A 27,070-nucleotide genomic window follows, 5' to 3' on the forward strand; every position below is an offset into this window, starting at 1 on the left:
CCTGCAGGTAAATGGATGTTCTTATCCAGGGCTGTGTCTCCAGCAAGCCTGAGGGAGAGAGATATGAGGACCAGGCTCTGTTGGGGGGCACAACAACAGGTGCAAGAAGGTGTGTGCACTCTACTGTACCAGGAGTGCTGAAGAGCCTGGTCACGTGGTGTGTCCTTGGGTCCCTGTCAATCAGGTGGTGGACTATATAGTCTTAAACTGAAAACAGCACAGTGACACACAACTCATATTAGAAATCATATTTCCAACATACAAATATTAAGAGCATTTGTTTTTACAAATCACTCAATGACGTATAGCTCTATATAACAAAAGGTAGCCAAAGGAGAGGTAAACTATTGCTTCAACCCAGGCACCAACAAGGCGCTTGACTGCAGTAAAATCCCTGTCCAGACTCCAGTCTGGCGTTGGCCTGACTTCCAACCAGTCATGCAGGTCTCTCTAAGTACTCTGTGTACCACGACTCCTGGTACTCTCTCAGTAATGATCTCACACACAGTGACTCTGTCAGTGATTGTCCCTCGGTCAGTCAGTGTATTATGGCTAATCCCACACACACTGACAATTTGGTACACGCTTAAAACAACACCAATCCCAGGGAGCAATTTCCAATAATACGAAACCACTGACAACGTAATGTAATACATACTGAACTGGACAGGATTCATGTCTCTCTCATCTGAGAGTGGAGGACTGCCGTACCTGAGTCGGAGATATCAATAAGGAGAGTCAAACTTGTATTCAGCCTTCAGAATCTACTCAGAGCGTTGGCATTGCATCATTCTCGTCGTGGAGCGGAGGGTATCCACACAAACTGTGGCGGGGGCAAGACTACAGAGGCATCGTGTGGGATGTGACATGTTTGAATTATTTTGTTTAAAATGAATCCTATCTTTCGCCTTTGATGTAAATCACTGATCTGACAAGCGTTTACTGGTGTAAGCCATAAAATGGACACCTTGCTTTGACCCTGTCCAATTATGTTAGATCAGTATTTACCTCAGTGGAAAGATGAAGGATATATAAGCCACAATAAGTCTGCAGAGAACAGGCCGTCCTCTTAGCAATGCTAGGAGAAACACTGGAGCTAACATGAAAGAACAAGTCCATCCCTCATACTTCCAGAATGTAGGAGATGACTCTGGACCAGCTGTCCACTGCCTTGGTGTAGGGTTACTGAGACAGTACTTCAGGAGCTGCCAGAGACAACACACATGTTTTCATCACTTAATTCAGAGTCATCATTACATTTCTGCTCTGACATCATAACAAACTACATCACTGGTGGAGTGTTTGCCCTCAAAATAAACTGAATCATAGTAAACTGATATGCTCCTTCAATTTTTATGTGGAATATTTGCATACTAAAGGGAATTAAATGTAGCGAACAAATAGGTTGTGTCCTGGTCGTACTATGCCCCTGCTGCTGTCTCCAACATACACCACCATGTTCATCTGAGGGGCCCAGACGTGGATCTCACTCTGCCATGTGGTGGATGTACCATGCCCCTGCTGCTGTCTCCAACATACACCACCATGTTCATCTGAGGGGCCCAGACGTGGATCTCACTCTGCCATGTAGTGGATGTACCATGCCCCTGCTGCGGTCTCCAACATACACCACCATGTTCATCTGAGGGGCCCAGACGTGGACAGGGGTACCACCAGAGGGAAGAACAGGTTGAGGAAGGAGATGGTCTGGATGGTCTTTGTAAGGCCCTTCTCATCAGCCAGAACAAAACTACTCCCCCTGGGGACAGGAGATGGAGGAGAGGGGAGATAGAAGAGAGATGGAGAGGGGAGATAGATGAGAGATGGAGGAGAGAGGAGATAGAAGAGAGATGGAGGAGAGGGGAGATAGACGAGAGATGGAGGAGAGGGGAGATAGACGAGAGATGGAGGAGAGAGGAGATAGAAGAGAGATGGAGGAGAGGGGAGATAGACGAGAGATGGAGGAGAGGGGAGATAGACGAGAGATGGAGGAGAGGGGAGATAGACGAGAGATGGAGGAGAGAGGAGATAGAAAGGGGTGGAGAGAGAGGAACGTGAAATTTCAAAACAATTACAGAAGAATACTGCAATTTAAACAACATGTAAAAGACTGAAGACTGGACAGACTTAAACCAGGAGTGGACAATCTTATCATTAATGTGTAGTCCATAATGTAGTAACTGCCAATAATGTACTAGCTTTTTTGTCATTTATATTTTAATAACCCGTCTCCTGACTCCTAGCGATAGAGAGAGAGAGTGATAGAGATAGATAGAAGGGGTAGTACCTCTAACACTATGGTCCGCACCAGTTTCCTTGCCAGTATCACAGTAATGAAGATATTCAGGTGGTAGTCCACTGTGATGAGGGCAGAGAAGCCCACACAGCTACTGCTCCTAGATGTACTGTTGGGGGTACAGGAGGACTGGAGTTGGGCTGTTGGGGTTACAGGAGGACTGGAGTTGGGCTGTTGAGGGTACTGGAGGACTAGAGTTGGGCTGTTGGGGGTACTGGAGGACTGGAGGAGGGCTGTTGGGGGTACTGGAGGACTGGAGTTGGGGTGTTGGGGGTACTGGAGGACTGGAGTTGGGCTGTTGGGGGTACTGGAGGACTGGAGTTGGGCTGTTGGGGGTCCTGGAGGACTGGAGTTGGGCTCTTGGGGTACTGGAGGACTGGAGTTGGGCTGTTGGGGGTACAGGAGGACTGGAGTTGGGCTGTTGAGGGTACTGGAGGACTGGAGTTGGGCTATTGGGGGTATAGGAGGACTGGAGTTGGGCTGTTGGGGGTAAAGGAGGACTGGAGGACTGGAGTTGGGCTGTTGGGGGTACAGGAGGACTGGAGTTGGGCTGTTGGGAGTACAGGAGGACTGGAGTTGGGCAGTTGGGGATAATAGAGGATTGGAGTTAGGCTGTTGTGAAAACTAGAGGACTGGAGTTGGGCTGTTGGGGATACTGGAGGACTGGAGTTGGGCTGTTGTGAAAACTAGAGGACTGGAGTTGGGCTGTTCGGGATACTGGAGGACTGGAGTTGGGCTGTTGGGGATACTGGAGGACTGGAATTGGGCTGTTGTGAAACTAGAGGACTGGAGTTGGGCTGTTGTGAATACTAGAGGACTTTAATTGAGCTGTTGGGGATACTGGAGTTGGGCTGTTGGGGATAGTAGAGGAGTGGAGTTTGGCTGTTGGGGATACTAGAGGACTGGAGTTGAGCTGTTGGGGATACTGGAGTTGGGCTGTTGGGGATACTAGAGGACTGGAGTTGGGCTGTTGGGGATATCGGAGGACTTCAGTTGGGCTGTTGGGGGTACAGGAGGACTGGAGTTGGGCTGTTGGGGGTACTGGAGGACTGGAGTTGGGCTGTTGGGGGTACTGGAGGACTGGAGTTGGGCTGTTGGGGGTACTGGAGGACTGGAGTTGGGCTGTTGGGGGTACAGGAGGACTGGAGTTGGGCTGTTGAGGGTACTGGAGGACTGGAGTTGGGCTGTTGGGGATACTGGAGGACTGGAGTTGGGCTGTTGGGGGTACAGGAGGACTGGAGTTGGGCTGTTTGGGGTACAGGAGGACTGGAGTTGGGCTGTTGGGGGTACAGGAGGACTGGAGTTGGGCTGTTGGGGGTACAGGAGGACTGGAGTTGGGCTGTTGAGGGTACTGGATGACTGTAGTTGGGCTGTTGGGGATACTGGAGGACTGGAGTTGGGCAGTTGGGGATAATAGAGGATTGGAGTTGGGCTGTTGAATAGAGGACTGGAGTTGGGCTGTTGGGGATACTGGAGGACTGGAGTTGGGCTGTTGTGAATACTAGAGGACTGGAGTTGAGCTGTTGGGGATACTGGAGGACTGGAGTTGGGCTGTTGTGAATACTAGAGGACTGGAGTTGGGCTGTTGGGGATACTGGAGGACTGTAGTTGGGCTGTTGGGGATACTGGAGGACTGGAGTTGGGCTGTTGTGAAAACTAGAGGACTGGAGTTGGGCTGTTGTGAATACTAGAGGACTTTAGTTGAGCTGATGGGGATACTGGAGTTGGGCTGTTGGGGATAGTAGAGGAGTGGAGTTGGGCTGTTGGGGATACTAGAGGACTGGAGTTGGGCTGTTGGGGATATCGGAGGACTTTAGTTGTGCTGTTGGGGATACTGGAGGACTGGAGTTGGGATGTTGAGGGTACTGGAGGACTAAACTTGGGCTGTTGGGGGTACTGGAGGACTGGAGTTGGGCTGTTGGGGTTACTGGAGGACTGGAGGAGGGCTGCTGGGGGTACTGGAGGACTGGAGTTGGGCTGTTGGGGGTACTGGAGGACTGGAGTTGGGCTGTTGGGGGTACTGGAGGACTGGAGTTGGGCTGTTGGGGGTACTGGAGGACTGGAGTTGGGCTGTTGCGTGTACTAGAGGACTGGAGTTGGGCTGTTGGGGGTACTGGAGGACTGGAGTTGGGCTGTTGGGGGTACTGGATGAGTTGGGCTGTAGGGGACAATGGAGGACTGGAGTTGGGCTGTTGAGGGTACTGGATGAGTTGGGCTGTAGGGGACAATGGAGGACTGGAGTTGGGCTGTTGAGGGTGCTGTGGGACTGGAGTTGGGCTGTTGGGGGTACTAGAGGACTGGAGTTGGGCTGTTGGGGGTACTGGATGAGATGGGCTGTAGGGGACAATGGAGGATTGGAGTTGGGCTGTTGTGAAAACTAGAGGACTGGAGTTGGGCTGTTGGGGATACTGGAGGACTGGAGTTGGGCTGTTGTGAAAACTAGAGGACTGGAGTTGGGCTGCTGGGGATACTGGAGGACTGGAGTTGGGCTGTTTGGGATACTGGAGGACTGGAGTTGGGCTGTTGGGGATACTGGAGTACTGGAGTTGGGCTGTTGAGGGTACTGGATGACTGGAGTTGGGCTGTTGGGGATACTGGAGGACTGGAGTTGGGCAGTTGGGGATAATAGAGGATTGGAGTTGGGCTGTTGTGAAAACTAGAGGACTGGAGTTGGGCTGTTGGGGATACTGGAGGACTGGAGTTGGGCTGTTGAGGATACTGGAGGACTGGAGTTGGGCTGTTGTGAAAACTAGAAGACTGGAGTTGGGCTGTTGTGAATACTAGAGGACTGGAGTTGGGCTGTTGTGAATTCTAGAGGACTGGAGTGTAGCTGTTGGGGATACTGGAGGACTGGAGTTGGGCTGTTGTGAATACTAGAGGACTGGAGTTGGGCTGTTGGGGATACTGGAGTTGGACTGTTGGGGATAGTAGAGGACTGGAGTTGGGCTGTTGGGGATACTGGAGGACTGGAGTTGGGCAGTTGGGGATAATAGAGGATTGGAGTTGGGCTGTTGTGAAAACTAGAGGACTGGAGTTGGGCTGTTGGGGATACTGGAGGACTGGAGTTGGGCTGTTAGGGATACTGGAGGACTGGAGTTGGGCTTTTGTGAAAACTAGAAGACTGGAGTTGGGCTGTTGTGAATACTAGAGGACTGGAGTTGGGCTGTTGTGAATTCTAGAGGACTGGAGTGTAGCTGTTGGGGATACTGGAGGACTGGAGTTGGGCTGTTGTGAAAACTAGAGGACTGGAGTTGGGCTGTTGTGAATACTAGAGGACTGGAGTTGGGCTGTTGGGGATAGTACAGGAGTGGAGTTGGGCTGTTGGGGATACTAGAGGACTGGAGTTGGGCTGTTGGGGATAGTACAGGAGTGGAGTTGGGCTGTTGGGGATACTAGAGGACTGGAGTTGAGCTGTTGGGCATATCGGATGACTTTAGTTGGGCTGTTGGGGTTACTGGAGGACTGGAGTTGGGCTGTTGGGGGTACTGGATGAGTTGGGCTGTAGGGGTTACTGGAGGACTGGAGTTGGGCTGTTGGGGGTACTGGATGAGTTGGGCTGTAGGGGACAATGGAGGACTGGAGTTGGGCTGTTGAGGGTGCTGGGGGATTGGAGTTGGGCTGTTGAGTGTACTGGAGGACTGGAGTTGAGCTGTTGGGGGTACTAGAGGACTGGAGTTGGGCTGTTGAGGGTACTGGAGGACTGGAGTTGGGAAACTGTTTGAGAAGATGAATTAAAAGGCAGGACATGGAGGAAGAAGATCTGAACGTCTTATGGTAGTTGGAGACTGATAGTCAACTACAAACATTTTCTCAAAAGTTGATCAAATAGGCATACACATTTCATTTCCCATGGAGCCTTGTATAAATAAGTAAATAATGTTAACCCTGATGTTGTAGTACAGTACCGTACCCAGTCTGTGTGTTAGGGGAGGGGATGTTCAGCCTGCTTGTTGTAGTACAGTACTGTACCCAGTCTGTGTGTTTAGGGAGGGGATGTTCAGCCTGCTTGTTGTAGTACTGTACTGTACCCAGTCTGTGTGTTAGGGGAGGGGATGTTCACCCTGCTTGTTGTAGTACTGTACTGTACCCAGTCTGTGTGTTAGGGGAGGGGATGTTCACCCTGCTTGTTGTAGTACAGTACTGTACCCAGTCTGTGTGTTAGGGGAGGGGATGTTCAGCCTGCTTGTTGTAGTACAGTACTGTACCCAGTCTGTGTGTTAGGGGAGGGGATGTTCAGCCTGCTTGTTGTAGTACAGTACTGTACCCAGTCTGTGTGTTAGGGGAGGGGATGTTCACCCTGCTTGTTGTAGTACAGTACTGTACCCAGTCTGTGTGTTACGGGAGGGGATGTTCAGCCTGCTTGTTGTAGTACTGTACTGTACCCAGTCTGTGTGTTTAGGGAGGGGATGTTCAGCCTGCTTGTTGTAGTACTGTACTGTACCCAGTCTGTGTGTTAGGGGAGGGGATGTTCAGCCTGCTTGTTGTAGTACAGTACTGTACCCAGTCTGTGTGTTAGGGGAGGGGATGTTCACCCTGCTTGTTGTAGTACAGTACTGTACCCAGTCTGTGTGTTAGGGGAGGGGATGTTCACCCTGCTTGTTGTAGTACAGTACTGTACCCAGTCTGTGTGTTAGGGGAGGGGATGTTCACCCTGCTTGTTGTAGTACAGTACTGTACCCAGTCTGTGTGTTAGGGGAGGGGATGTTCACCCTGCTTGTTGTAGTACAGTACTGTACCCAGTCTGTGTGTTAGGGGAGGGGATGTTCACCCTGCTTGTTGTAGTACAGTACTGTACCCAGTCTGTGTGTTAGGGGAGGGGATGTTCACCCTGCTTGTTGTAGTACTGTACTGTACGCAGTCTGTGTGTTAGGGGAGGGGATGTTCACCCTGCTTGTTGTAGTACAGTACTGTACCCAGTCTGTGTGTTAGGGGAGGGGATGTTCACCCTGCTTGTTGTAGTACAGTACCGTACCCAGTCTGTGTGTTAGGGGAGGGGATGTTCACCCTGCTTGTTGTAGTACAGTACCGTACCCAGTCTGTGTGTTAGGGGAGGGGATGTTCAGCCTGCTTGTTGTAGTACTGTACTGTACCCAGTCTGTGTGTTAGGAGAGGGGATGTTCACCCTGCTTGTTGTAGTACTGTACTGTACCCAGTCTGTGTGTTAGGGAGGGGATGTTCACCCTGCTTGTTGTAGTACAGTACTGTACCCAGTCTGTGTGTTAGGGGAGGGGATGTTCAGCCTGCTTGTTGTAGTACAGTACTGTACCCAGTCTGTGTGTTAGGGGAGGGGATGTTCAGCCTGCTTGTTGTAGTACTGTACTGTACCCAGTCTGTGTGTTAGGGGAGGGGATGTTCACCCTGCTTGTTGTAGTACAGTACTGTACCCAGTCTGTGTGTTAGGGGAGGGGATGTTCACCCTGCTTGTTGTAGTACAGTACTGTACCCAGTCTGTGTGTTAGGGGAGGGGATGTTCAGCCTGCTTGTTGTAGTACAGTACCGTACCCAGTCTGTGTGTTAGGGGAGGGGATGTTCACCCTGCTTGTTGTAGTACTGTACTGTACCCAGTCTGTGTGTTAGGGGAGGGGATGTTCAGCATGCTTGTTGTAGTACAGTACTGTACCCAGTCTGTGTGTTAGGGGAGGGGATGTTCAGCCTGCTTGTTGTAGTACTGTACTGTACCCAGTCTGTGTGTTAGGGGAGGGGATGTTCAGCCTGCTTGTTGTAGTACAGTACTGTACCCAGTCTGTGTGTTAGGGGAGGGGATGTTCAGCCTGCTTGTTGTAGTACTGTACTGTACCCAGTCTGTGTGTTAGGGGAGGGGATGTTCACCCTGCTTGTTGTAGTACAGTACTGTACCCAGTCTGTGTGTTAGGGGAGGGGATGTTCACCCTGCTTGTTGTAGTACAGTACTGTACCCAGTCTGTGTGTTAGGGGAGGGGATGTTCAGCCTGCTTGTTGTAGTACAGTACCGTACCCAGTCTGTGTGTTAGGGGAGGGGATGTTCACCCTGCTTGTTGTAGTACTGTACTGTACCCAGTCTGTGTGTTAGGGGAGGGGATGTTCAGCCTGCTTGTTGTAGTACTGTACTGTACCCAGTCTGTGTGTTAGGGGAGGGGATGTTCACCCTGCTTGTTGTAGTACAGTACTGTACCCAGTCTGTGTGTTAGGGGAGGGGATGTTCAGCCTGCTTGTTGTAGTACTGTACTGTACCCAGTCTGTGTGTTAGGGGAGTGGATGTTCACCCTGCTTGTTGTAGTACTGTACTGTACCCAGTCTGTGTGTTAGGGGAGGGGATGTTCAGCCTGCTTGTTGTAGTACAGTACTGTACCCAGTCTGTGTGTTAGGGGAGGGGATGTTCAGCCTGCTTGTTGTAGTACAGTACTGTACCCAGTCTGTGTGTTAGGGGAGGGGATGTTCAGCCTGCTTGTTGTAGTACAGTACTGTACCCAGTCTGTGTGTTAGGGGAGGGGATGTTCAGCCTGCTTGTTGTAGTACAGTACTGTACCCAGTCTGTGTGTTAGGGGAGGGGATGTTCAGCCTGCTTGTTGTAGTACTGTACTGTACCCAGTCTGTGTGTTAGGGGAGGGGATGTTCACCCTGCTTGTTGTAGTACAGTACTGTACCCAGTCTGTGTGTTAGGGGAGGGATGTTCACCCTGCTTGTTGTAGTACAGTACTGTACCCAGTCTGTGTGTTAGGGGAGGGGATGTTCAGCCTGCTTGTTGTAGTACAGTACCGTACCCAGTCTGTGTGTTAGGGGAGGGATGTTCACCCTGCTTGTTGTAGTACTGTACTGTACCCAGTCTGTGTGTTAGGGGAGGGGATGTTCAGCCTGCTTGTTGTAGTACAGTACTGTACCCAGTCTGTGTGTTAGGGGAGGGGATGTTCAGCCTGCTTGTTGTAGTACTGTACTGTACCCAGTCTGTGTGTTAGGGGAGGGGATGTTCACCCTGCTTGTTGTAGTACAGTACTGTACCCAGTCTGTGTGTTAGGGGAGGGGATGTTCACCCTGCTTGTTGTAGTACAGTACTGTACCCAGTCTGTGTGTTAAGGGAGGGGATGTTCAGCCTGCTTGTTGTAGTACAGTACTGTACCCAGTCTGTGTGTTTAGGGAGGGGATGTTCAGCCTGCTTGTTGTAGTACAGTACTGTACCCAGTCTGTGTGTTAGGGGAGGGGATGTTCACCCTGCTTGTTGTAGTACAGTACTGTACCCAGTCTGTGTGTTAAGGGAGGGGATGTTCAGCCTGCTTGTTGTAGTACAGTACTGTACCCAGTCTGTGTGTTTAGGGAGGGGATGTTCAGCCTGCTTGTTGTAGTACAGTACTGTACCCAGTCTGTGTGTTAGGGGAGGGGATGTTCACCCTGCTTGTTGTAGTACAGTACTGTACCCAGTCTGTGTGTTAGGGGAGGGGATGTTCAGCCTGCTTGTTGTAGTACTGTACTGTACCCAGTCTGTGTGTTAGGGGAGGGGATGTTCACCCTGCTTGTTGTAGTACTGTACTGTACCCAGTCTGTGTGTTAGGGGAGGGGATGTTCAGCCTGCTTGTTGTAGTACAGTACTGTACCCAGTCTGTGTGTTAGGGGAGGGGATGTTCAGCCTGCTTGTTGTAGTACTGTACTGTACCCAGTCTGTGTGTTAGGGGAGGGGATGTTCAGCCTGCTTGTTGTAGTACAGTACTGTACCCAGTCTGTGTGTTAGGGGAGGGGATGTTCACCCTGCTTGTTGTAGTACAGTACTGTACCCAGTCTGTGTGTTAGGGGAGGGGATGTTCAGCCTGCTTGTTGTAGTACAGTACTGTACCCAGTGTGTGTTAGGGGACGGGATGTTCACCCTGCTTGTTGTAGTACAGTACTGTACCCAGTCTGTGTGTTAGGGGAGGGGATGTTCAGCCTGCTTGTTGTAGTACAGTACCGTACCCAGTCTGTGTGTTAGAGGAGGGGATGTTCACCCTGCTTGTTGTAGTACAGTACTGTACCCAGTCTGTGTGTTAGGGGAGGGGATGTTCAGCCTGCTTGTTGTAGTACTGTACTGTACCCAGTCTGTGTGTTAGGGGAGGGGATGTTCAGCCTGCTTGTTGTAGTACAGTACTGTACCCAGTCTGTGTGTTAGGGGAAGGGATGTTCAGCCTGCTTGTTGTAGTACTGTACCGTACCCAGTCTGTGTGTTAGGGGAGGGGATGTTCACCCTGCTTGTTGTAGTACAGTACTGTACCCAGTCTGTGTGTTAGGGGAGGGGATGTTCAGCCTGCTTGTTGTAGTACAGTACTGTACCCAGTCTGTGTGTTAGGGGAGGGGATGTTCAGCCTGCTTGTTGTAGTACTGTACTGTACCCAGTCTGTGTGTTAGGGGAGGGGATGTTCACCCTGCTTGTTGTAGTACAGTACTGTACCCAGTCTGTGTGTTAGGGGAGGGGATGTTCAGCCTGCTTGTTGTAGTACAGTACTGTACCCAGTCTGTGTGTTAGGTGAGGGGATGTTCAGCCTGCTTGTTGTAGTACAGTACTGTACCCAGTCTGTGTGTTAGGGGAGGGGATGTTCACCCTGCTTGTTGTAGTACGGTACTGTACCCAGTCTGTGTGTTAGGGGAGGGGATGTTCAGCCTGCTTGTTGTAGTACGGTACTGTACCCAGTCTGTGTGTTAGGGGAGGGGATGTTCACCCTGCTTGTTGTAGTACAGTACTGTACCCAGTCTGTGTGTTAGGGGAAGGGATTTTCAGCCTGCTTGTTGTAGTACAGTACTGTACCCAGTCTGTGTGTTAGGGGAGGGGATGTTCAGCCTGCTTGTTGTAGTACAGTACTGTACCCAGTCTGTGTGTTAGGGGAGGGGATGTTCAGCCTGCTTGTTGTAGTACAGTACTGTACCCAGTCTGTGTGTTAGGGGAGGGGATGTTCAGCCTGCTTGTTGTAGTACAGTACTGTACCCAGTCTGTGTGTTAGGGAGGGGATGTTCAGCCTGCTTGTTGTAGTACTGTACTGTACCCAGTCTGTGTGTTAGGGGAGGGGATGTTCAGCCTGCTTGTTGTAGTACAGTACTGTACCCAGTCTGTGTGTTAGGGGAGGGGATGTTCACCCTGCTTGTTGTAGTACAGTACTGTACCCAGTCTGTGTGTGTGTGTGTGTGTGTGTGTGTGTGTGTGTGTGTGTGTGTGTGTGTGTGTGTGTGTGTGTGTGTGTGTGTGTGTGTGTGTGTGTGTGTGTGTGTGTGTGTGTGTGTGTGTGTGTGTGTGTGTGTGTGTGTCTCTCGCTCTATATCTGTGTGTCGTCATCCCTCATCAATATCTCACCTGTTTCTGGGTCCGTTGCTGAGTCTACCTCTTACTAGTGTCTGTAGGGAGGGCTGAACAGAGTGGGTTAGCTGCTATCTACTCAGACCTCTCCAGCACCGGGGCATGGCCTAGCACAAGAACCACCTGAACACCCACTCCTCCATGGCAGGTTCCTTGCATATGTGTCTGTGTTGTGTGTGCTCCTGTTGGTCGGGATTCGGGAACGGGTGGTGGTGGTTGAGATTGTCTCCCTAGCCTCCTGGGGATGTTTTATAATTCGGGAGAACGTTTTATAAATCATGAGAATGTTTTATATCATTTCATGCACACGTTTAAATAATTCGTGAGCATATTTTATAATTTATGAGCTCGTTTTCTAAATCATGAGCACGTTTTATAATATGTGAGCTCAGTCAACGTTACCTCCAGGGCCCCATAAGGCAGAGCAAAGTGAGCAAAATCATTTGCTGCTTCTTTTTATTTTTACTGGAGTGATGGCCTGCATCTAATTGATGGTCAGTCTGAGGGGAGGAGGGAGCAGTGGTGAGGATGCCTCTCACCCGACTCACCGTCCCTCAGCCCTCCTTCCCTCCGCTGAGAAAAGGGTAAACAGTCTTCCAGCTGATGGCAAAACTCAAGTCACACCGCATTATTTCTGTCTCATGCACCAATTCATGTTGTTACTCCTATGACCAGAGAAAGTGAAATATTCCTCCAAAAGACACGAGCCGCTAATAATAACAATGCAGGCTTATTGGAATACTTTGCTGTAATCATTCATTGACACAGCAGTGCTGGTTGTAGCTTGTGAAAGTATGGAGAGCATTTTATGGCTTATAAAGGTGTTGAACAAAGTGTGGACAGTTCTGAATAACTTAAACATGAACTTCCTCATAAAAACAGCAGCTCTTTGCTGTATACGTTGAGTCTCACTCTAGTCATGGTGTTCAAATCTCACAGTATCACCTTTGCTGTGCATTTGAGGCTTCTTTTGCAGTCTATTGAAAAGGAAACTGTGCAGACAAGGTGATCTGAACTATTTGATTGGCCAGTGGTAGGCCTATAGGTGCACTTGATTTGCTCTCTGAGTTATACCTTCAGACACATGAAATGGTTTAAATTGGGAACACTTTTTCCTTCCCGTTACTAGGGCTGCTGAATCAAGTGCACCTACCGCCAACAGTGTGAAACCCAATGATAAAAACACATATTTACAGGGTGATGATGTACTCTCTTCATAATGTCAGTAATAGGAGTGTCTGTTATATATTTACAGGGTGATGATGTACTCTCTTCATAATGTCAGTAATAGGAGTGTTATATATTTACAGGGTGATGATGTACTCTCTTCATAATGTCAGTAATAGGAGTGTCTGTTATATATTTACAGGGTGATGATGTACTCTCTTCATAATGTCAGTAATAGGAGTGTCTGTTATATATTTACAGGGTGATGATGTACTCTCTTCATAATGTCAGTAATAGGAGTGTCTGTTATATATTTACAGGGTGATGATGTACTCTCTTCATAATGTCAGTAATAGGAGTGTCTGTTATATATTTACAGGGTGATGATGTACTCTCTTCATAATGTCAGTAATAGGAGTGTCTGTTATATATTTACAGGGTGATGTACTCTCTTCATAATGTCAGTAATATGAGTGTCTGTTATATATTTACAGGGTGATGATGTACTCTCTTCATAATGTCAGTAATAGGAGTGTCTGTTATATATTTACAGGGTGATGATGTACTCTCTTCATAATGTCAGTAATAGGAGTGTCTGTTATATATTTACAGGGTGATGATGTACTCTCTTCATAATGTCAGTAATAGGAGTGTCTGTTATATATTTATAGGTTGATGATGTACTCTCTTCATAATGTCAGTAATAGGAGTGTCTGTTATATATTTACAGGGTGATGATGTACTCTCTTCATAATGTCAGTAATAGGAGTGTCTGTTATATATTTACAGGGTGATGCTGTACTCTCTTCATAATGTCAGTAATAGGAGTGTCTGTTATATATTTACAGGGTGATGATGTACTCTCTTCATAATGTCAGTAATAGGAGTGTCTGTTATATATTTACAGGGTGATTATGTACTCTCTTCATAATGTCAGTAATATGGGTGTCTTATTATAGGCTGGGGTGATAATAGGCCATCGTTATAAATAATAATTTGTTCTTAACTGACTTGCCTAGTTAAAGGTTAAATTATTGCGCTGAAAATTATTGGAATTTTTCAAACTGTTGCACGCAACATATAAGCTATGTTTTTATTGATAAATCAGAGCCATACCACGAGCACTACAACCGTGCCTGGAAAACACTTTCCATTCCCCTTTTATGGTACAAAATAACACCCTCGTTTACAGTGTGATTTGGAGATAGTTTCTAAAGCTCAAATGCAAATTGAATCACATTTCTGTAGAGGTGTGGGCAGAATGTTAAAACAGTGAGATCCAAACACAGGCCATGCATTCTTCTAGATTGTTTGTCTATTGAATCATTTCAAAGTAAATGCTGCCTACAGCCCACACTTCTATGCAAAATATGAATTGTTGATATTTTATTTATCAATACATGATTGTGTTTCTATCTTCTCCTGCCTTTGTATAGGCCCTGAGATTACATGGTTATTATAAACTGGGTGGTTATTGCTCTGAGATTACATGGTTATTATAAACTGGGTGGTTATTTCTCTGAGATTACATGGTTATTATAAACTGGGTGGTTGTGGCTCTGAGATTACATGGTTATTATAAACTGGGTGGTTATTGCTCTGAGATTACATGGCTATTATAAACTAGGTGGTTATTGCGCTGAGATTACATGGTTATTATAAACTGGGTGGTTATTGCTCTGAGATTACATGGCTATTATAAACTGGGTGGTTGTGGCTCTGAGATTACATGGTTATTATAAACTGGGTGGTTGTGGCTCTGAGATTACATGGCTATTATAAACTGGGTGGTTATTGCTCTGAGATTACATGGCTATTATAAACTGGGTGGTTAGAGCCCTGAAGGCTGATTGGCTGACACCCATGATATATCAGACCATATACCAGCGGTATAATGACAAGACATTACTTTATACTGTTCTAATTATTTTGGCAACCAGTTTATAATAGCGATATGGCACCTCAGGGTTTGTGGTATGGCCAATATACCACGGCTAAGGGCTGAATCCAGACACTCTGCATATATTGGCCTTATATCACACCCCCTCAGGCCTTAATGCTTAATTATGTCATGTTCATTGCAAAGCAATATTGTAGCCTACCCATACTGTCAGACTACATGTCTATTTTCTTTTGAGAATGGTTGGCTATTTAATGAGCGATTGATAAATGGTAGCTGCGGGCAGCATTTGGTAAGAGAACACACACTCATCTCCCCCTCCCCCCGCTCCGTTTTCAGCTACGTTACCAATGTGGGTCGACACAAGTTAACCAGCAATCTCAGTTCATACATTACACAAATGCTTACCTCCCTTCAGTAACAGTTTGGTATGGTACAAAGAATATTCAGACAAGCTTTCAAATTTAATTTAAGTGCTGTTTATTGTACTTATCAATGTTTTGGATGTGACAGCCTATAGGGAAAAGGTCAGAGACCTGATTGTGTGGTGCAAGGACAACAACCTCTCCCTCAACGTGATCAAAACAAAGGAGATGATTGTGGACTACAGGAAAAGTCGGACCAAGCACGCCCCCATTCTCATCGACAGGGCTGTAGTGGAGCAGGTTGAGAGCTTCAAGTTCCTTGGCGTCCACATCACCAACAAACTAACATGGTCCAAGCACACCAAGACAGTCTTGAAGAGGGCACGACAAAACCTATTCCCCCTCAGCAGACTGAAAAGATTTGGCATGCGTCCTCAGATCCTCAAAAGGTTTTACAGCTGCACCATCGAGAGCATCCTGACGGGTTGCATCACTGCCTGGTATGGTAACTGCTCGGCCGCCGACCACAAGGCACTACAAAGGGTAGTGCATGCAGCCCAGTACATCAAAGGGGCCAAGCTTCCTGCCGTCCAGGACCTCTATACAAGGCGGTGTCAGAGGACTGCCCTAAAAATAAATATATTCTACCCCCAAGCCATTAGACTCCTGAACAGCTAATCAAATGGCTACACAGACTATTTGCATTGACTCCCCCCCAGAACGCTGCTGCAACTCTCTGTTATTATGTATGCATAGTCACTTTAATAGCTCCACCTACATGTACATATTACCTCAATTACCTCAACACCAATGCCCCCTGTATATAGCCCCGCTATTGTTATTTACTGCTGCTCTTTAATTATTTTCAATTATTTGTTATTCTTATCTCTTACTTTTATTTTAAATTTTTATTTTTAGGTATTTTCTTAAACTGCATTGTTGGTTAAGGGCTTGTAAGTAAACATTTCACTGTAAGGTTGTATTCGGCGCATGTGACAAATAACATTTGATTTGTTAGTTTGTTTCTGTTCCACGCTCTTCGTCTCTAGTTTGAGTGTATGCTGGAATAAGGACGGAAGTTTCTTCTTCTTCTATGGTATATTGGTGTCGTGACGTGACTACCATTAATGTGATGACTGTTATTTTATCAATCAATTAACTATGTTTAATTGTTACATGATTAAATGAATCATGTAACAATTAACTCATTAGTAACTTAGGGCACCACGGGCAAAGTTTGTTTAATGAGTTACCGTTTCCCAAATTAACTCAAGAATATATCAGAATATATCGTTATCATACCAGCCATCAATTAATACATTTTTCATATCAGTCTCATTTTGAACGTCGTTGACCTCGTAAATCTGCACGAACCCTAGCCTAAAAGTCATAATTCAGTGATACACAAATTGTCTAAATCATTTATTTACTAACTAGCTAAATAATTACACAGAAATACATAAACATAAACACACACACGTTATAGGTTATTGATTACTAACATAATGCAATGATATGACGGCTTGTTACACAATGGAAAGGGAGGGACATGTAAGGAGAGGGAGACAGGAAGAGTCAACTTATCAAATCAAATTGTATTGGTCACATACACATGGTTAGCAGATGTTATTGCAAGTGTAGCGAAATGCTTATGCTTCTAGATCTGACAGTGCAGCAGTATGTAACAGGTAATATCTAACAATTCCACAACAAAACCTAATACACACAATCTAGTAATGGGATGAGAATATATAAGTATAAAATATATGGATGAGCAGTGACAGAGCGGCTAAGATGCAATAGATAATAAAGAATAGATAGTGAAGGATACAGTATACAGTATATATGAGATGAGTAATGCGAGATATGTAAACTTTCTTAAAGTGCCATTATTAAAGTGACTGGTGTTCCATTTATTAAAGTGGCCAATTATGGCAGCCACCTCTCTGTGCTAGTGGTGGCTGTTTAAGTGAGTCAGGTGAACCTGTAGCCGTATTACTTCAACAGCATTTGACATGAGATATTCTCTAAGCTTTACAGGAATATGACTCTGGATATACACTGAGTGTATAAACATTAGGGACACCTGCTCTTTCCATGACAGACTGACCAGGTGAATCCAGGTGAAAGCTGTGATCCCTCATTGATGTCACCTGTAAATCCACTTCAATCAGTGTAGATGAATTGAACATGGATTGTGTATGTGTGCCATTCAGAGTGTGAATGGGCAAGACAAAATATTTAAGTGCCTTTAACCAGGGTATGGTAGTAGGTCCCAGGCGTACCAGTTTGAGTGTGTCAAGAACTGCAAAGCTGTTGGGTTTTTCACGCTCAACAGTTTCCCATGTGTATCAAGAATGGTTCACCAACCAAAGGACTTCCAGCCAACGGCAGGCCAGTGGTCGAAAACAGGTAATTAATGAAAGAGAACAAAGGAGGCTGACACAAATTGTGCAGAGCAACATACGGGCTACAGTTAGTCAACTGAGTCCAGTTTTTTATTGCGTTGCTGGGAGAAGACATGACAGTAGTATTTATTTGAGCTGATAGTGCAGGGTGAACTGCTCACAGTGGGCTTTCTACTAGGGCAAACCATCTGTGCTAAAAGTGTAACTCAGGTTAGGAGGCACATGATTACTGCTGACAGTAGTTGTCGGATAAAATGAAGTATCTTAGATTATGATTGACAACACCCCTGGGAAAATGTATATTTGCAGCAGCATTATGACAGCTCGGCGACACAATAGTAGGGATTATCTGAGCAGAGCTTGGGTCACTGATAAGTCATTGTTGGGACAGGGTCCAGGCACCTTCTGTTTCCAAAAGGTGTCGAAGTATCTATAAAAGTTATGCCAACAGCACTACAGTAGTCTTTTAGCCAGATGTGTAATGCCAGTAGCCTGCTGAATATTTCACTGTTGCTTCCGAGTAAAGACACAGGGCCTGAAATAATCAACCACTTTATGGAGTCTTTCAGAGCTAGAATTTTTCAAATCCAGTTTCAGCAGTTCCGAGCTAGCTCTCCTCTCATTTTACCCCAAATGGACTTCTGAGAGTGTCAGTCCCTGGCAGCTATCGTAGAATGGTAGGAAGCAGCCTAGTAATTGTAAGATACATTTGTAATATAATTTTGCAGTGTTGGTTTGTTAGCTTCCAGTTAATGCTAGCATTGTTTGTGTGTACCCCGTGCATGCTATCATTACTACATTTTTTTAGAAGTGTTACAGTCATTATAATTGCTGCCTACTATGTATATGTATCAGCAAGGTTTATATTGTTTGCATGTTCATGTTACCACTGCAATGTATAGCCTTAGATGTTACTGCTGTAGTAAAGGGTACCATTACCAAGTTTCTATAGGTTCCAGAACGACCAAATCCTATCTGTTGCTTGTGCACTTTGATTTACGGGCTAGTAACGGTGTCTGCTCAGATAAGATCTGTAGCTAGGCCTGAGAGAGGGCCATAAATCTGAAGTGCCAAAGGCTTATATGTCTCTCTCTGGCATGTACTGTATATATTCCTGCTGTGTGAAGTGTTTGCCTGTTATACTATAGCAGCCATTGTTAGAAAAGCATGCCAAATGTTGCATGACAACACATTACTAAAATTGCAGCTGCATCTGCCAATCAGTGCAGATTCAGTGGAGGAGACAAGGAGAGAAAGGATTTTGAAACGTTTGGTAATTTACATTTCCACAAATGACATACTAACACCCCCATCTAGTGGTTAATTCTGGTGTTTTTTTTTTACCAGGGGCTGAACATATCAATAGAACACAGAACATCAATAGAATTCAGAGCAAGAGCGCTAACTTAGGATCCGTTTAGCCTTTTAGATCACATTGAATAAGACTACATGGACAGGGAGGACCTGATCCTAGATCAGCACTTTACTTTGAGACACTTGATACTCACTTTGTGTACCTTTATTTGTCTCTAGCTGATTAAAATGGTATAGAACAGATTCCAAGTGAACAATTAGTGTACATTTTTTTATTGATGTACCGTATTTCTCATGAAGCCAAATAATATTTTTAAACCAAATGTTTTTAAACCAAATAATGTTTTATTGATTGATTGATTTGTATTCATAATTTGCATTATCTCACAATATGTCTGTAAACGATGAGTTCACTGCAGAAAAAAACACAATTTGTAAGTGATAATAACAATAAACAATATTAACTTTGTCCAACTGAAAGTCATTGCCTCCAGCTCTAAAGAGTTCAAACTCACATTATTATCATAATCACCATTTTTGTGGTTATTACCTAGAAACATTTAATCATCATCATTAACAGCAAAAATAAAATCATCATCAACAAAACAAATGCAATTATCATCATCAACAACAAGAAAATCATCATCATCATCAACAATATTTTAATAAATCATCATCAACAAGATTTTAATAAAATTATCAACAAGAAGAAATCATCATCATCATCATCAACAAGAAGAAAATCATCATCATCATCATCAACAAGAAGAAAATCATCATGATCATCAACAACAGGAAGAAAATCATCATGATCATCAACAACAGGAAGAAAATCATCATGATCATCAACAACAAGAAGAAAATCATCATGATCATCAACAACAGGAAGAAAATCATCATGATCATCAACAACAGGAAGAAAATCATCATGATCATCAACAACAGGAAGAAAATCATCATGATCATCAACAACAGGAAGAAAATCATCATGATCATCAACAACAAGAAGAAAATCATCATGATCATCAACAACAGGAAGAAAATCATCATGATCATCAACAACAGGAAGAAAATCATCATGATCATCAACAACAGGAAGAAAATCATCATGATCATCAACAACAGGAAGAAAATCATCATGATCATCAACAACAGGAAGAAAATCATCATGATCATCAACAACAGGAAGAAAATCATCATGATCATCAACAACAGGAAGAAAATCATCATGATCATCAACAACAGGAAGAAAATCATCATCATCAACAACAGGAAGAAAATCATCATCATCATCAACAACAGGAAGAAAATCATCATCATCATCAACAACAGGAAGAAAATCATCATCATCATCAACAACAGGAAGAAAATCATCATCATCATCAACAAGAAGAAAATCATCATCATCAACAAGAAGAAAATCATCATCATCAACAAGAAGAAAATCATCATCATCAACACAACAAGAAAATCATCATCATCAACACAACAAGAAAATCATCATCATCAACAACAGGAAGAAAATCATCATCATCATCAACACAAGAAGAAAATCATCATCATCAACAAGAAGAAAATCATCATCATCAACAAGAAGAAAATCATCATCATCATCAACACAAGAAGAAAATCATCATCATCAACAACAGGAAGAAAATCATCATCATCATCAACACAAGAAGAAAATCATCATCATCAACACAACAAGAAAATCATCATCATCATCAACACAACAAGAAAATCATCATCATCAACAACAGGAAGAAAATCATCATCATCATCATCAACAACAACAAGAAGAAAATCATCATCATCAACAACAGGAAGAAAATCATCATCATCATCAACACAACAAGAAAATCATCATCATCATCAACACAAGAAGAAAATCATCATCATCAACAACAGGAAGAAAATCATCATCATCATCATCATCAACAACAACAACAAGAAAATCATCATCATCATCATCAACAACAACAACAAGAAAATCATCATCATCAACAACAACAAGAAAATCATCATCCAGGCATATTGATCAAGATTGACTTTGAACATTGGGAAATACCTTCAGAACCGGCCACGTCATTGAACAAATCACTATTAAGGTGTGGCCCAATAAAACATGTTTTAAATCTTCTTAGTATTAATTTTTGATTAAGTAAATTATTGAAAGTATAATGAATGTGTAATACCTCTATTTGAAACAAGAAATGCATTTTTTTCACAATAAAACTTACATTAGGATGAAAACCCAGATCTGTAAATTGCTAAAAGGTTATATAGTTTATGAATGTATTTGTAAATATGACTTTCTGTGATCCAGTTGTGTATTTCCGGATGTGCACATTATTTCAACAACTCTTGTCTGGGCAACTACCTCCATATATTTTGATTCTGTGATATATCCACGTCATGAGAGTTATTTCTGGTTGTCAAGTCTTCTAATATTCAGTTATATGTTAACATGTTGGTTAACAGGAGTCATTATATACAGTAGTAATCCACTTTATTTCATGTTGAAAGACTCTTTCAAGCTCTTCATTGCATCATCAGTTGTTAATGCCTTCCAGTCTTCTGGGATATCAGCAGGAAGTGTTGAGTCTCTGTCTTTAGCGATTTTCTCATTGAATGTGGCCATCACATACTTCCAGTAGTCTGAAGCCTTAATGCTGGAATCTCCAGGTATGATCCAGTAAGGGTAATATTTCTGGTAGTCCTTGTAGGGATGACCATCCTCTCCCGTCACCAGGGGGTGGATGAATAATAAATTACTATTCACATCAGATGAACATATGTTAGTTACTAACTTCTTTGTAGGTTTGAACATTACACTATTTAGACCTTTTGGACGATGAATTGATGAAAAGTGTTTGTCATGCTCCTTTCCCCCTGCATCACAGGGTACACCGCAGAAAGGACATTGCTCTCCACAGCCAAACAGATTGGTGAACATCGTGTCCTGTGGCTTGAATGGCAGAGATTTGAGTCTATCTTTGATATCACTTCCCTTGTCGTACGTAACTGCTAGTGACTGCTCCATTTCTCTCACAAACTCTGTGAGGTAGTCAGCAAACTGTTTTGTGTCTGCAGTGTTCAGAATCAAGATGGAATCCAGAGCATCCTTGAGAACCAGCTTATCTTTAAGGGCACTGCAGATGTTCTGAATGAATGTCTTGACATCATTTACATGTTTTATGCCAGTTGTTTTCCTGATGTTAGAGATTGCGTCAGTGATCATCTTGACTATCTCTGAAAGATGTTTCTTCTCCAATTTCTCCAGACTACGGTTCTTTGACAGATGTTGGACAATCTGGTCAAACAGCCAGTCCTTCACAAACTTTTCATAATGGTTTATGTAGCTTTTATATTTATCATATTTTCCATCTGTCAGGAGTTGTTTCAAAATGGAGAACTGGAAAGCCCATTTTGTGCTGTAATCCTGTGACCCTTTACCTGTCTTCATTTCATCAACTACATCAGGACCAATCATTTTGGTCACATAGTCCTGTACAGCTGGCTGTAAGAGCTTTGAGAACTCCTCAGCTTTCTTCTGGCACTGATCTTGGTTGTGAAATAAGTCTATAAACTCAGTAAGGTACTTGTTCTTAGACTGTTCCAGACACTTCCTTGGGTCATTAACTTCAATGAAATCATCATGCATCTTCTGAAACTCTATGGCTGCTCTGCCACAGATGTGTAGCTTCAGAGTTACCTCACATTCCTCACTGATTTTAACATTCTTGTTTTGTTGCAATGTTTCATCAATATTGTTCAGCAGCTCTTTGATGTAAGTATCATGGTAATCTGTTTTGTTTCCCACCTTCTGTGTTATAAACAACTGACACTGTGTTATGATGTTGTCACAAAACTCTTGTAGTTTATCACTGAAATAGTTGAAACCAAATTGCTTAACTAAGTCCCCAAATTGCTTCCTTAAACCCCCAGTTTTCACAACAAATTCTTTTTTACCACATTCCACCAGGTTGTTTCCAACCAACATCTTATTGACGTGCCCACCCCTTGTTGATAGATTTCCACTTAACATAAAGAAGGCACCTTGAGCCACATCTCTTCTTGGGAGTCCTTTGAAGTGTATATCAGAAAGAGTTTTCTTCCACATGTTTTCAAACTCTTCACTGAGTTCCTCATCTGATAGAACAGATTCTTTCTTTCTACAATTCTGTAACAGAGTCAGAACCTTCTTTTCCATTGTACTTGCCTGAGAGCTCTTGATGTTGTTCAGTTCTGTCATTCCCTCTTTGATTTCAACAGCTCCTTGCAGTTTGTTCCTAACTGTGTTTTCTGTCTCTCGTCTCAGTGTTTTAGCACTATTCACAAAGTCCTCCTTGTATTTTTCCACCAGATTGACATGGCCATCTTCTTTTTCAAAGTATTTTACTAGATTGTCTTGGATTTCCTTTTCTTCCAATGATAGTTTCCCAGATGCTTCTATCATTAAGTCTTGTAGCACATCTCTTATGGACCTCTGGGGATGTTGATCTGTCATGACAATATTGGACATTTTAGTTTCAGCACTCACCATCCATTTATACATCTCCTTCTGGAAGGTCCATTCCCAACCATTGTACTCAGAGCATAATCTGGAGTATGCATCTGCAACCAAGCTGTTCCTGAAACTGAAGATGAATTTCTCAAATTTAACAGACTCCCACAAGCTTTGTGTCCACTTCAGGAAATGTGTCATGTCGTCATTACTCTGGCAATTTCTGAAATCTTTCATCAAGGTCTTCTTGAAGCTGTACACAGCCTCACTGTAGCCAGCATTTACTGGAGCCATAGGGGGAGTCCCATGCCAGAGTCCTGGGATGTAGCAGCTGCTTGTGTCTGGATCATACTCCATCACATCAGTGAACTTGGTGATATTCTCCTTCTTCTCCATTCTGGCTGCTGCCAGGGTCATTTCATTCAACTGTTCCAACAACTTCTTCCTGTCCCTCATGTTGTTGTCATGAGCAGACATGTCTGACACATTCTGGTGTACAAAATGACATATTGGCTTCTTCCCCACTTCCTTCATCCTGATAAAAGCATGAACAACAATCTGCAGAATGTCTTTCATCTCTGTGGAGTTCTCCATGGCGATGTTGATGATAGTGACATCACTGAGTCCTATCACCAGTGTTGCCAGTTCATTGTCATGTTCATGGCTATCATCTAGTTGAGCCAACTCTGGTGATTTCAACCCCTCTGTGTCAATGATCATGATGAAGTCACATTTCAGCTCCTCCTTGAGTTCTTTATTGACTTTAATCAGTAGCATGAAGGCCCCTCTGGTGCATCTTCCACTGCTGACAGCAAACTGGACCCCAAACATGGTGTTGAGGAGCGTGGACTTCCCTGTGCTTTGGACCCCTAAAACTGTGACCACCCGGATCTTGCTGTTGGATTCCACAAGAGTATGAAGCTGAGTCAGAACAGCTGATATCCATTTCAGAGGGATATTTGATGCATCTCCATCCACAAGCTCAATGGGGAAACCATCCAACAGCATCTGAGCACACAATCCAGGGAGATGCTCCATCTGTTGCCTTTGAGGACTGTCCTCAGGGAGGGAGCAGGCAGCTTCATATAACTGGCCCAACTCACGCAGGAAGTGTTCAAGACCCAAGGAACAGTCAGATAATTGCTTATCCAAATCTTTAATTTCGTCTTTTTTCTCAGGAGAATTTTGGCAAAGATCTTTGTACCGGTCCCGCAAAGCAGACAGGTTCTGGCGTGACAGATTGTCCAGATTTATCCGCATCCATTTGAGGAAATAGGATCGCTCAGGTCCTGATCTTGACATTCCGTAAATGAAGCTTGCCATTGCATCTGACATGTCACATTTATTTTGCTTCTTTCTCAGCTCTGCCTCCTTTTTATTCAGAGAGCTCTTGTAGTGTTCAATGTCTTGATCCCCTGCATTTCTCAGTCTACACCTCTCTTTTTCTAACTGGGAAAGCTCTTTCCAGATTTGCCCCTGTAAGGGTAGCTGTTTGTCTTTGAATTGAATTGTATCTTTGATGTTCCTGGTGATTTCATCTGCCGTCTTCCTGGCACTCTGACACTCATCACTGTCTTCATCAACCAGAATCCCAAACTGATGAGCCACATCAACCATGTTTTCAATTGTCAATCTATTTTTTATTTTTTCCATGACGTCACCCACAGATGACTGCAGGGTTTTGACAAATTCTGCATCATTCTGCTTCTTCTTCACAATCACATTTGTTGGGTTGATACGGCAGTTTGTGATCATTTTCGTCAATGTGTCCACACTGAATGTTTTTTTCTGAGAGTTGACAACCAGAAATAACTCTGCTTTTGTGATTTTGCCTTCCAAAACTTTGAAATCTGCCTCAAAATCATCAATGAAAATGTAAACTGCAGCTGATGTTTGACACAGAAAGGAGAACTGTGTTTCAAAGGACTTGATGTCTCCTCTGAGATTGGCCACTGCCACAGGCTCTGTGAACATGTCTATGTTTCTGTTCCCAGATGGAAAGTACCAGCTGATTTCAACCAGTCCGTCTGAGATTTGACGAGGGACATCGCCACATTCCATATCATGATGAACAAATGTGTCATGGTACTGTTGAGGGTTACTAAGCAACTTGTTCAAAATCTGAGACTTGGATAAGCTGCTCTCTCCTAGCCTAACAAAGGACACTATAGGAATATCAGAGACAACAATTCTGTCCTCCACAAAAGCATTTGTGGCCGTTTGGGAAGAGGGTCTAAACTTCCTCACTATGTCCCTCAAGGCCCACAGCATCAATGTGCTTTGTTTTGTGTCACAGTTGGGCAGCAGAAGAGGAACAGCAAACTGACACATTGACATTTTCTGGACCGTCTCCTGCTGCAGGAAACCGTCTGAGCACAGAAACAGGGCAGTTATCAGGTCCAGTGGATTAATGACATTGCTGGAATCAGTGTCAGTGTACAGGTTGTCTACACCATAATTGGAAACCTCCTGGTCAGTGGACATACATTTCACACTCCTTGCATTCACATTTGCCATCATTAATTTCTTAAGGAAGGCACCTGGAAGTGACTGCATAGTGGTAAGAGGTTCATCTGATGTAGTATTGTCATTTATCTCAAGGGCAGTACTTAACGTCAGCTTGTTTTCATAATGATCTTCTAGTCCAGTCATTGACAACAGCTCCCTGAGACAGGATCCTGTAAATAGAAATGAAAAGATAGCCATGAATACAAATCCTCTTGAACGTGTAGCAGAAAAGCACCCTAACAGGTGTTTTACACTGTACTTTGGATGAAGTTAAAGCAAGCAGAAACCAGGCCACTGATACAGTGACTCACAGAAATGGAAGCAAGCATGTGAATTCAGATACAGTAAGAGCTCTGAATCCATTGACATCCAAGGGAGTTATTATGAGATCAGATATGGTCTTCTAATTTCATCGGTTAAATTTGGAAGCAGCCATTTTACTGCAACACCAATGAAATCTCCATTCAAAAGAGAAATTGTCAGTTGTGTTTATTGCGATAGATTTATATCAGTAGCTCTATACATTACAGTATGGAATAAAGGTACAATAACATGTCCTGTTTCTAGAACTATATCAGTATCTCTATACATTACAGCATGGAATAAAGGTACAATAACATGTCCTGTTTCTAGAACTATATCAGTATCTCTATACATTACAGCATTGAATAAAGGTACAATAACATGTCCTGTTTCTAGAACTATATCAGTATCTCTATACATTACAGCATGGAATAAAGGTACAATAACATGTCCTGTATCTAGAGCTATATCAGTATCTCTGTATATTACAGCATGGAATAAAGGTACAATAACATGTCCTGTATCTAGAGCTATATCAGTATCTCTGTATATTACAGCATGGAATAAAGGTACAATAACATGTCCTTTTTCTAGAGCTATATCAGGATCTCTATACATTACAGCATGGAATAAAGGTACAATAACATGTCCTGTTTCTAGAGATATATCAGTATCTCTATACATTACAACATGGAATAAAGGTACAATAACAGGTCCTGTATCTGTAGCATGATGCAGCTTGATGTACAAGTAGTTTACACGCCCTGGACAGGAAGCTAGTCTATCCCAGAGCCTTAACCACAATATATCTCCTTAAAGCTGAGTGCCAAGCAGAGACTCATTTAGTCCCAGTTTTACAGTGTTTGGTATGACTCGGCCGGGTGTCAAACTCCCAACCTACCAATCACAGGGCGGACACTAACCACAAGGATCTTCCAGCAATACAATAACCACAAGTACACATCAAAATCCATAAATAAATGCTTAATTGGCCACAAAATGAACATTTTACAATG

At 43.9% G+C, this 27,070-nt stretch overlaps 2 protein-coding genes across 12 annotated transcripts in view; both read right to left on the reverse strand.

Moving 5' to 3' along the window:
* The window catches only part of LOC106591609 (prostaglandin reductase 1), a 123,073-nt gene that overhangs the window by 17,342 nt on the left and 78,661 nt on the right, over positions 1 to 27,070 (reverse strand). The window lies entirely within an intron of this gene.
* Positions 20,786 to 27,070, reverse strand: part of LOC106597144 (interferon-induced very large GTPase 1) — a 31,705-nt gene continuing 25,420 nt past the window's right edge. For all 3 annotated transcript variants that reach the window (XM_045716362.1, XM_045716363.1, XM_045716364.1), the window contains one exon: positions 20,786 to 25,921. In XM_045716362.1, the coding sequence (XP_045572318.1) occupies positions 21,246 to 25,921 (4,676 nt within the window). In that variant the 3' untranslated portion in view covers positions 20,786 to 21,245. The remainder of the gene's footprint in view (positions 25,922 to 27,070) is intronic.

The sequence above is a fragment of the Salmo salar genome, chromosome ssa04, assembly GCF_905237065.1.
Source record: "Salmo salar chromosome ssa04, Ssal_v3.1, whole genome shotgun sequence".
Classification (NCBI taxonomy): Eukaryota; Metazoa; Chordata; class Actinopteri; order Salmoniformes; family Salmonidae; genus Salmo; species Salmo salar.